Source organism: Cydia amplana, chromosome 14 (assembly GCF_948474715.1).
Source record: "Cydia amplana chromosome 14, ilCydAmpl1.1, whole genome shotgun sequence".
In the NCBI taxonomy this organism is placed as follows: Eukaryota; Metazoa; Arthropoda; class Insecta; order Lepidoptera; family Tortricidae; genus Cydia; species Cydia amplana.
In genome coordinates, this window is record NC_086082.1 from 7,066,067 (window position 1) to 7,079,059 (window position 12,993).

The 12,993-nt window shown below is 35.8% G+C and overlaps 1 protein-coding gene across 4 annotated transcripts in view; it reads left to right on the plus strand.

Annotated features, from left to right (window-relative positions):
• LOC134654018 (histone-lysine N-methyltransferase PRDM16-like) overlaps window positions 1-12,993 on the plus strand; it is a 137,563-nt gene that overhangs the window by 86,769 nt on the left and 37,801 nt on the right. For 3 of the 4 annotated variants that reach the window (XM_063509401.1, XM_063509402.1, XM_063509405.1), the window contains one exon: window positions 8,099-8,532. In XM_063509401.1, the coding sequence (XP_063365471.1) occupies window positions 8,099-8,532 (434 nt within the window). Of the gene's footprint in view, window positions 1-1,798; window positions 1,908-8,098; window positions 8,533-12,993 lie in introns of those variants that run through there. The other variant, XM_063509404.1, reaches the window with a different exon arrangement.

A 12,993-nucleotide genomic window follows, 5' to 3' on the forward strand; every position in this document is an offset into this window, starting at 1 on the left:
AAACAATAGTTTTTAATAGTGGTTACTATTCTAAACCATTGTTTTATTGTTTACCTATCTACTTAGTTATATCATTTAATTATTCCGATTGCTTTAATCAACGACGCTAATAAAATATTTAGGAAGTTCATTCATACTTAACTACCTGAAAACAATTGAAGTCGATCGCGGGCCCCGAAGCACCTGCCACATCACTACAGAATCTGTTGACAGACAAAGAGGCAGACAACAGGGCTCATCCAATTGGTGAATCCGCTGCAAAGCCACGCCCAGCGCCAGCGGCGACCAATCGCACGCGCCCGCACAGATCTTGAACGTTATCTTGTTATCTCCTCTCTCACTTGCCTCGTAGAAGCTATTTTCAGACTGGAAAAATGCAGTGCGATAATAGACTGAAAATGTAACGTCATAGACAAAAACGCATATCTACGTATAAATCTTTGAGTACATTTATGTACATTTAAGTTTTTGATTTAATTTTTGATTGACATTTATTTGCTTCGTATTTAATATTAAAAACAATATACATACTTACATACGAACCTAAGTATTCTTATGTTTACTTACTGTATTAGGTACTCACGGCCTTAAATAAAGAAATGAATCTGCCAATGGGTAATAGCATGCTACGGCCGATTTAATATAAAACGATAAGATCGATTAGATATTGTAGTCATATTTAATTCATTTTTCCTAATCTACATAATGTTTCGATTTACCGGCCAGTTTCACTTGACAGGTTAAAATCAAGGCTAATATTATAATGGCATGTCTAGGCTTAGTCTTAGTCGAGATATTTATTAATACAGTAGTTCTGAAAGCTGAGGGTGTTTGTTTAAACTGTTGTTAAGTACTGTGTAATAGTGTTGTTATAACTGCCAGTTTCGAGTCAACTTGAAAGTTGATCCGAACTTTGCTCATTGTTTTTGCAATCGACAACTCTACAAGTTCACTGTTCAAAAACCGATGACGTTGGAATAATAAGTCAATAAAGTATTACCTAACAATAACAAATAAAATGATTGACGGTCTCTACTCGGAGGTAACCCTGAACAATGGGTTCTGAGAAATTCGCTTTGTAAAAAGTGGACACGGAAACACTTTAGCATAGGTAGGTAAATCAAAACACAAATCGTATATGCACTTTCTGCGGGACTAGGAATTTTTGCGTAAGATATTACGTAATAGTTCGATATTTAATATTTAAACTGCTTGTAAACGGAAAAGAAAAAGTATATATTTTTATCTTGATCCTTTTCAATAGTCAAAATACTATAGATTAGATACTGCCCGTAAGCATTATCTATTGAAAAGCCAAAACATTTTCAGCCAGCAACCTTGCTTAGAGCTCGAAACGCTTGCGTGAAAGAGAGGGGTGTAACACAAAGACACAGAGGGGTAGGGGCGCGGGGCGGCCCGGGAGAGGGTATGTGATTCGGGATTCTAGGGATGAGCTGGCTCTCGCTTCCTCTCGCGTTACTCTTGTACCACTCGCCGTACCGGCCGCACATGTCGGCTGTCACCGCGTCCAGTATCCGAACACGCGCACATCCCTACCTAAACGATTTTAAATTTGGAAATATTCTAACGTGTCTTCTAACGTCTTTTGTTTTTGCAACGGGATTTATACAGTTAGTGCGGTGGTAAACATTGTCGACTTGATTGAAAAATAATAATTATTTGTTTTGGTTTTAATTAAATAATTTTCTAATAAATTATTAATCCTGGTTTCATATCAAAGTTTATTTTAAAACCGCATATATATTGGACATTTAAAGAACATGATTTTAATTATACCTAAAGTCGTTATTGAAGCGTTCCTGAAAAAGTGAAAGGGTTAATTTGGACTATAATGAAAGCTGAGCAACGCAAATGTTAACAGTGGCTGTGTAAAATGAAGATGTCTGGTGAGTTGTTTCATATATATAAGCACGCAGTAATATTATCATCAAATGTAACGTTTGTTACCTAATTAAGCTGTTTATGTAAGTGTTAATTAAAGTTTATCGGCATACACACTACGCAGTCCGTAAGGCATGTGTATTATAAAGTTAATTCATACAGTTAAAGAGGTATGCGACATAATTAATGCGTTCCAATTATTTTCATTGCTGCAATGTCCAGTAATATAATCGCATCAGATAATTCTTATTAGATTTAATAATATTAAGTGAAATTCAGAAGAATAATGATCCTGTAAACCTTACATATTAATTTAGTACAGTTTGCAAATTAATTTAGTTTTATATTTCAATTCTGACAAAATTAGAAAGTAGGTATTGAAATATAAAATCTTAGTAGGTATAACCATTTTTAGGGTTCCGTAGCCAAATGGCAAAAAACGGAACCCTTATAGATTCGTCATGTCTGTCTGTCTGTCTGTCTGTCCGTCTGTCCGTCTGTCCGTCTGTCTGTCCGTCCGTATGTCACAGCCACTTTTCTCCGAAACTATAAGAACTATACTGTTGAAACTTGGTGAGTAGATGTATTCTGTGAACCGCATTAAGATTTTCACACAAAAATAGAACAAAAAACAATAAATTTTTGGGGTTCCCCATATTTCGAACTGAAACTCAAAATTTTTTTTTTCATTAAACCCATACGTGTGGGGTATCTATGGATAGGTCTTCAAAAATGATATTGAGGTTTCTAATATCATTTTTTTCTAAACTGAATAGTTTGCGCGAGAGACACTTCCAAAGTGGTAAAATGTGTGTCCCCCCCCCTGTAACTTCTAAAATAAGAGAATGATAAAACTAAAAAAAATATATGATGTACATTACCATGCAAACTTCCACCGAAAATTGGTTTGAACGAGATCTAGTAAGTAGTTTTTTTTTATACGTCATAAATCGCCTAAATACGGAACCCTTCATGGGCGAGTCCGACTCGCACTTGGCCACTTTTTCTACATAACAAAGCTTAGCCCTAACAATCACTAACACTCTTTTGCCTAATCTTTTTAACTTTTTTATTACCTATATTATGTTTATTTCTGAAATTCCTGTAATAATTTTCTATTCCAAAATTACTTAGGTTATAAACCTTTTAAAATATATGTTCAATAAAACTACGAGACGACAAAGCCGCATAAAATAGTTACATACATAATAGATTACTAGGCTTAATAAGGTTAAATCACTGAAACAATTAACACACTCGGAACCAATATTATACACAAAATATGCAGCTTTACCGAACTTAAGCAAAAACAAATAACCCTAATCTATGAACATCTCAGATTTTTTGCTATCTCAAGTGTTATCTGTGGTTCTGTCAAGTGCGTGCGAAAACGGCTTGTGACTCAAATTTTTTAAATTGGTTTTTGGTACTATGATATTTATTTGGCTGTTTGGTTGGTGTGGTTTCAGAGGTGCTAGCTTTTGGCGGGCGCCGGCATTTCTACAATATTTAAGAGAGCCTATTGTTAGTTTGTTATATGGAAGTGCGAAAACGATAACGGACGTTTAGGGATGTTTTTGAGGGGATGTTAGTAAATAATTGCGTATACCTACCTATAATTTTTTTAGGTTAAAACATGTTTTTTTATTTCAGTATTTAAAATTTATATCATCCATTTTTTTACAAGACCCGTGAAATACGTTATATTTAATCTAATACAGGTGTATAGTATTGGCAGCCAAATTATTTTATTTAGTTCCAAAGTTTAAATCTCTATGATTATAAATATACATACATACCTATATATTTAAAGGAGATCCATTAGTACCAATTGCTCAACTAAAATAAATAAATATACAACACTATCCATGTACCTAATAGAAATCGGTATAATAATGAAAATGCGACAGTGTGCGTTCCGACGCGACGGATAACAACTTTTTAACAAGCTTTTATTAGGTCGACCTACAGGTCGTACAGGGTGTAACTAACTATATGTAATGGAATCTAAGGTAACTAATTTAACCATCTTCCAAGGATCGTATCGTCATGAAAATTGGCAGCTGTATGCAGCTCTGATGACAATACAATAATATGGTACTGTCGAACTGATCTGATGATGGAGACAGGAGGTGGCCATAGGAACTCTGTGATGAAACAACGCAACCTAAATGTGTTAGGGGTTTTAGAATTGTCTCGATGAGTATTAGTTGTCTGTCGTAAGAAAAGTACAGTCAGCGATAAAAGCTTGTACCAAAAATTAAATTATTGCCAAAAACTTATTTGTGTTTGAACATATCCATCGCCTATCCTATAGAGTCACATTTTACTGGGTTTTAATTATAGGTTATCATGTCACATAACATATGAATTAGAATGTATGATAATTCTTCAAAATAATCTATATGATTAATTTGATTGTTTTTATTAGGTTAAACTTATACTTATAACGAGCGTATTTTTTTTACAAAGTGGGGGCTATCTTTTAATGCTGAATCGACTCTTTAATTATAGGTTATCATGTCATATAACATATGTATTAGAATGTATGATAATTCTTCAAAATAATCTATATGATTAATTGGATTGTTTTTATTAGGTTTTAACTTATACTTATAACGAGCGTATTTTTGTTTTCAAAATGGGTGCTATTTTTAAATGCTGAATCGACTCTATCGACTGATTGATCGCTGGGTTTCGTCCTATAACTAGTAGGTACATAGTATCAGTAGGTGTGTCGGTTATCCAGTACGTTTCTTCATTGAATAATTTAACAGTTTCCTGTCCTTTAGACATCTTGGTTGCGGTAGAAAGTGCGGCTTTCCTCGAACGCTAACCCGACCTATTGTCTCGCCTTTGAATCCATCTATTTAGTCACTCCACGTATGTCCGATGAGGCATGCACTTTGCACGCCTGCTTAACGCTTCATTTTCCACTGTATAACTGACTTGACAAGCCATTTGCATCTTTAGTGCTGTGATCGTAAGGGGTTTTGGCGGTTTGTTTAATTGCCGAGGTTGGCTGGCGAGCGTTTTACGATACAGCATAAGCCGAGCCACAGCGAGTGACAGTAAACTCTTATTGTCAGTCTGTGTGACGAACTCGCCAAATTAGCATGCCCGGGGGTCCACGGACACGGATGTGACATGATCTTTGAAACTCAATACTTTTTTAAACATTAATTTTCTAAACGTGTACTTTTGTAGTAACGTTGATATAATTATTAAAATGTATGGATTTCTGGATTGGCATCTGGGTTAGCATACCTAAGCTAGCGATGATTATCATAAAGATGAAATTACGCGTCAAATGTAACTACATTCCGCTACTTTTGATGCTCACTGTACAAATGTCACGTCAAATGTATCAATTTCAGCCACATCGCCTGTGTGATATGGAGTAGGATATCTTTATAAAACTTACTAATTGGTATCACTACTTACGCCCTTATTCATAAAACTTTACGGGCCTGATTTGGTTAAATTATATTTTATCCCTTTCTTACAAATACATAAGTCACATTGACAAGTAAGGACAAACGATTATTAGCTAATTGAGGTTTATGAATAAGGGGGTAAAAATGTCTATTTCATCTCTCAGATCACTCACCAGCCAACTTTTAGATTTAACGTCACAATTTAACTAGGCACCTACATTAAGTACATTTGTACTAAAACCATTTGAAGATAATTGGTATACGGCTAGGTTACTCGTTTTAATACATTTTAAATTGAGTGCGTATAAATATGTATATTGAAACGGTTTACTCACTTTTCTATTATTTCCGGGTTATGTTTAGACTTAAAAACGAAAAATTTATATAAGTATATTTGCCACTCCACTCCGTCCGCAGTGCATGGATGTTCTTATTTTGAATCTGGGCAGTTTCTGCGGAAACCGGAGACTTTAACGGCGACTCGTCTGCATTGTCCGCTCACGCAGCCCTGAGCGGGCCTCGCCACGGTTAATTTGAATCTTAAGAGCTATTATTGCCCATGGCGACTTTTTACGGTGACAGTTGCTATACTGTTGCGATTTAATTGCGATATAGTTATATGCAGTACGCCACTCACTTTTGTTTTACTCGTCATATCCCAAAACAGTGTCTAGTCAATGCTAAACTATTTTAAATTAACGTGGCGGCTTTGTTTGACTATTTGCAGTGTTGCTAATTAATTATTATATTTAAAGCTACCAGTTAGCACTGATCGCTTAGCATTAGCATATATCAAGCGCAACTTTAAGTAGGTAATTGAGTTCCGCGCGACAACGCAGGTCGTACTAAGTGGCCTGGTTAGGGTTTGCAATCCAAATCCGAAATGTATGAAATTATCCGGATCTGGATCCGGATCCGCGGATATTCCCATACATTTCGGATCCGCCGTGCAAACCCTAGGCCTGGTATCTATCTCAAGTTTAAGCGTTATGCATGTTTAGATAATTAGGTACTAAGTCATGTGGATATTAACTTTTATCGTTATCAGGTTGTCGAAATCCGAATACCTATTCATAGACCAAAGCTTAAAAAATAGCGTGACTTTGCTTTTACGAAACGGAGCAATAACAAGTTCATTTTAATAGGTATTTAATAGTTTCGATAAATACTGTTTAACCTTTAATAGGTAGGTATATTATAACTGATAAAGCTTACCTACTTCCTACATCAGACAGGTGTTGTCAGCTCGCCAAACGAGTCCAAATAAAGGGATTCTTTAAGACGTGTTCACACATCCTGGGCATTGTAGGATGCACCTTTGTGATGCTAAACAGTTATCATTGCGTCTGTAATCGCATTGTATTACGCCTTTATCGAGCGTATAATTCCACTTTTTTCACCGCCACGTGCTGAGGAAGACAAATGGACGAGATAGGGGTTGTTCTAACAAGTATATTAGTAGTAATAGGGGGTTCTAATGATTTATAGAGTGTCTCTTTCAGCTATTTGCAAAGGGGATGTGTTTTATTGATGACACGCGTACGGATGTTAGGTTTCCGTAAATTATTAATTCATATTTGTTCTTTTTGTTACTATTTATTGATTTTTTTGTAATATCGTGACTAAACTTATTTAAAAAAAGTTATAAGGAAAACAGAGGTACCTTGTTATTTTCTGTTTTCCGGATAAAAATATGATTACCTGTACGGTTTTACCACTAAAAAATATGATTTTACATGATAATTTAAATTTAATAACAACTTTTCCTCTGCATACCTATATGGTTAGTTGAATACATTACGCCATAAGTTACAAAACTAGCACCAAAAAAGGAATCAATACAATTTTTCCTTACTATTAATTGATATTAACCTGCTAATTTACCTCACGTAGGTTTTATGAGGTACCTTCCTTCCAAAGTAAACTCAATTTTATTCAGTGATAGGCACAAGGACAAGGTACTGCGTTGTATAACGCAGATGTTTATGGAGCCAACTGTTCAAAGTGTAACTCGCGCTTGGCTGTTGCTATGCCGCTAAAATATAAGTATTGAGGACTTGCATCTCGGAGGGATGCTCCGAGATATAGAAGACGAGCGGAAACTCTTTGTCGAGGGCGGAAACGCACATAATGAGATCACCATCTTGCACGTCTTCAATATTTTTTATCTGTCTTGGGTTTAAAAAATGAGCAAGTGCTAATACATTTGCAATGTTTATACACGTAGGAACTAACTATATGTATGAATTCCTAATTTGTAATGTCTCAGATCTAGAGTCTATCTTTTTAATTTGATTCTGGGATGAAAATTCTAAAGCGTTAGTGGTAACGCAAACGAATTGGTCAAAATACTCTACAAAAGCGTTTAATATCTTAAAAGCAGACTTTAGAGTACTTTATGCGCTTACCTATAATTAGTTTTTTTAGCATTAGAAAGAAGGTAAGCGATCTTGACATGTCTTTTAATTGAAAAACGCTTTTTAAAATCAGTAACTTATACTTATGAAAGCAGAAGAATATAAATAATCGTATTAGATTCATAATTGTTACATATTTGCCGTGACTTATTTTTAAAAAATGTTTTTCAATTACAAGACACATCAAGATTGTTTACCTTTTTTCTAATGCTAAAAAAAACGAACTATAGTTCTTCTAATTACATTCTGAGGACTCGCGTCATTGTGTCGGCGACATGTTAGGTTCTGGTTGTTGACAATTGATAAAGCGGTGTAATAAAATGTTGTTTGTTTTGTCCGCAGCAGGCGACAGCCAGGAGTCAGGCAGCCCACCGCCGAGTCCGACTGACTCTGCGACATCCGAATCTCCGCCCACCTTAGTTCATATCAAACAAGAAACTATGCCTCCCGGCATAGATCTTAAAGACTATTATAGCACGCTCGACTGTCGCTTATCAGACACCTATCTATCGCCAAACTTCTCAGAATTTGGACGTGGATATCTACCGGGTAATTTGGAACTACCGAGGTACGACTCCAAATACTCGAGAGAAAAAGAGAAAGGTGCGAAAAATTATGATAGTGTTGACAGTGAGTTGAATTTACCGATAGAACTGGTGATAAAGAATGGCGGAGTATTTGCTAGAGTTAATATTCCAAGCGGGACGAAGTACGGACCTTTCATTGGCAAGTGGACGACGGAATCAGAACCTCTGGATACAAGATATGCATGGGAGGTAAGTTTCATTCCAGTGATGACAAGGTATGCTAGGGACATTTCATTAAGCCTAATATATCGTCCTCAGTGACGATAGGCCACTTGTTTCTGTACGAGTCGAGTGTGAAATTGAAGTCTCAAAAAACGAGCGGCTCGTTCATAAATTACGGGTACAAACTGCAGCGTTACCGAAACGTTGAGCACGGATGCAATAAAATGTTGATTTTATTGATGTTTGAAGTAGTTCAGTTTTTTGGTGTCTTTTTTATGCTGTTTTTAGGTGTCATATTTTGAAAACAAGCTCTTGTTTCTTGATGGTTTATGGGTACCGATGAGTATGAAGTTATGAGGTTGTTGACGTTTTACTCACACTGCCGCCTGGTTGGGGACATGTATCATATATGAACTTAACTTATTTTGCTCCAGTAAGTCTTTATTGAGATTTTACTATTGAGAGAATCCACACACTTATTAAAGAAGAATCGGATCCGACGCACAGTGAGCTGTTATCTATGAGAATCAATACCATGAACAAAATAACTTTGGTCATCCGAAAATAGTTCTTATTAGTTTAGACTTAAGTAGTTTTATTTCAGTTAAATACTGTACGAAGTACCTACTCGTGCGAGTGCACTTTGGATTCGCACTGGGCGTGGCGTGTATCTGCGAGGAAACGGAAATCAATTCAACTGTGTCTCAATGAACTTATGAAAGTATTGAATTACGAACAATTTTTGCGCTTTTGCAACAATCTCGCATTCGTTTAATGACCATATTAAACATAAATTTCTTAGGACAACAAATCGAACATTTACTTACAGTACAATCTGTATTTAAAGCCTCGACCGTTTTAGTTTACTTATGATTCATATCAAATGTCCCTAAAATGCGGTTTAAATAGATTATTAGCCTCGGCATTGTTTTGCGATATTTGTCTCAAGATTATTTAAAAACCAGACCTACGCTACGACACCACTACAAACTGATTTGCCAAAGACAAATATCAGGCGACTTGGTCATTCAAGGAGCTTTTGTGCCTTATAAGTGAAATCGACCAATTCGCAATTAAATTGTGAATACACCGGACGTTTCGGACGCGATGCGCGCATCGAATGTCAGAAATGCGAGACAGATAGCTGCCTTTTATCATAGCATATTGTCCTCTGTGCTATGGTTGATCCATTTTAAGGCTGACCTCCGTTTACACATGATTTTTGCCGACCTCAGTGCCACGTTTAATAAGAATGCGTGATTCGAATACAAAATGTTTGTGAATAGATACGGTGCGCCCGCGCTCAGGTTACGGCCAAACCTCTATTGTGCTGCAGACGTTTAGTTCCGGTGCTTAAGTTCCAAGGATTTATTCTTGTTTTGATAGTTTGCCTTTTGTGGTAGCCAATATCAGATTAAACAGTAGTTGTGTGGTAAAATTATCATAGGTATTTATAGCAATTCTATTTAAAAGTATTGTAGTTGTGATTCAGGAACTATCCGCATTTAGGTATGTCGACATTTAAACTGGATTAAAAAATTAGGATAGTTGCTTTATCTTGAGAGCCGATGAAGTACTTTACTATTTTTTCTACTAAGAGTTGACTATCTTCTTCCAAACAGGTTATATATTGGAAATACATTTTTATAAACAACAAGTTTTACTATTTTCTCGCAATTTAACATTATCATTGTCAAAGCAGCTTTCGTAACAAGTGTAACCAAATCGACGTCTGCTATTTTGCTCTATGGACATTTCTTACATGGTTTTCCACCATCTTGCAGTTTGATCTCGTACGTGACGCAGGGTAAGAATGCCAATTGCGGCATCATTACGCGCAAACGCTGACCGCGGCGCTTCCGAGCCGCTGCATAAGGGCCCTTTGATGTGACTTGCCTACTTCGTACACAAGCGGTGTTAGGGACATAAACGTATTTAAGTTGTAACTTGCCTTGTAATTTGTATTTCAAGTTAATGCAAAGCGCTTCAGTAAAGCGTTGGAAATCGTATTAAATCTGATCAAAACTAATTTGCGAAATTTTATTTATATATTGGGATTTGACAAAAAAATCATAATATTCCATTTACAGCAGCTGACTTAAATGCCCATAGTTTTGGTAGAGACAATAATGACATGCGTTGTTTATTTTTAAAACCAGTAATAACTACCTGATAGGTTCTTAAAAATCCTCTAAAATCCATCAGGCGGCCCGTATGCTTGTTTGCCACCAATGTGGTATATAAAAAAGTATTCTTTATAATCAGTAAGTAGATTTATTATTACTTTATTAGCACTGATCGAATCACCCTTCTCCGCGATAAACCTATATGGGTACATTTAAAAGGATTACGAAATTCAATAAATTCACATGTCTAAGTAAACTTAAAGGGGTGCTATTGTTCAATCAGACACATGGTAACATTATCTAACCACCGTTTCCCAAATTCCGATATCTCAATAAAATCTTCAAATAATAAAAAAATCTCCGGGTATTCTGAGAACATCCCGTGTCAAAGTGCAATAAAAGGTTGCGTACGAATAAACCCTAATTTTGGTTTAGGCGTGACCCCCGTCAACAACTTTTTTTAGAAATCTTCGCTTTTTTAACGAAAACAGTCGAAGTAACGGCAAAATTGACAAAGAAAGATGTCAGCGTATTCATACTTTAAAATGAAAACTTGATTGGCGAGTTTTTTCAAATAGTTGTCACGAAATCTCTTGAAATGCATCTCTTTTTGTGTGCAGTCTCGCTTGTTATTAAAACTTCTCCGTATTCAATTATCACTCAAGATTCACGCGGATATTTTTCTCACAGGTCTTAAAACGACGTTGCAGAGATACCTTTTGCTCCTTTTCTGTATTATGCCCAATTAATTCATTCAAAAAATCATTGAAATATTAATTTTAGCAGATCATATTTATTCAGAAGCCAAAAGAGAAAAGAAAACAACTCGCTCATATCGGTGATGAATATGAGATGAGGCAAACTCGTTTGTAACAATGCGACTCCAAATCCGTCAATCAAGTAATGAATTAATGGATCGATAAATAATTATTTTCACTGGGGACAACTGTCAAAATTGATGCGAAATTGACGTTCAAGTCCCATTAAATCATAAATATAGATCAAGCTATATTAGACTCTCCGTGCAAATAATTAGAATGAGAGTGAATCTATATTGGTTCTTTCTAATTATGAAGGATAATATTCAAATTTTTACCTTTTGAATTAAACAAAATGTATTTGGCATAGTTTAGGTTGGATCGGAACTGACAAAGGGGAATTGGATGTGCATGTTTTATGCGGTTTTGTTGATTTTTCGCCGCGAAGCGTTGGGCCCGAATAATTTGTTTGTAATGTTTGTTCGACGGGACATTGAGTATGCGCGGACCGATTTGTGATTATTCAATTTACAGCGTTCCTATTTTATTTTAACAAACAAACTATGTTTGTTATAAAAAGTTGAGTGTATTTTATTATTGTGGATATGAAACATTAATTAACTCGTTTGTTTATTTTTAAATGAAATTAGTGGTTACATTTTTCACGTTTACGAATTGTACAAGTAAACATTTTGGCGTTGTATTCGGTATTTCGGATTTTTCGATCTTAATTTTCGCATACATAGCAACTTAAAAATCAAAAGAGCTAATTTAAAGCTCACGCCAGCGTCAGTATCGAATCCGTTGCATTACTGTCAAAATATCTGTCATATTCGCGTGACATCCTTTCAGGCCTGGTCACCCCTTCATGGAAGGATTAGTCCGCGGCCCCATTACATCTTCATTACGGCGGGCGGCTGACAAACCCCGGCTATTGTGCGTAACAATAAAAAATATTATTGTTATTATATTTATTGCCACCGTTGATAATGTTGATACAATTCGGTATGATCTCCGCTTACTCGCACAGATGGGACGTATTGTCGTGGCTGTGTGCACTGGCGGACAAATGAATGTGCAAATACTTTTTCCGTTTAGACATTTGCTATTTGTATACTGTTGAAAAATTACGCCTTTAAAACTTTCGTTTCAGCACGAAAATCGTAGATTCGATGACTGAGAAAGAGGTGTGGAAAAGAGGAGGGGTGATTTGGCTTTCCCGGTATTCGTGAACAAATTATAGATAGCTCCCAAGCCCATAAAAAAATGTAATTAAACTAAGGAACATATTAAATTACGTTTTAAAAATGTTTGATTTGTATTTTTTATGTAGTCACATTACTTTATATAAATTATAAACTGAAAATAATTGTCATATACTAAAGAAACAGTGACTAAGCCCTCCAGTGGCGTTGGGCTCTAAGCCAGTCGCTCACGGCGATACCCGTCCAAATCAGGCGCGGCCCGCCTTAAGGTGCGCTTGTGCGGTGCACTCCCATATATAATCAAAATGAAATTATGGTACCTATTTAATATATTACTATTTAAGATCGATCGTAAAAAACTCAATACCAATTAAATAATAACTTTTATTCATTATAAGT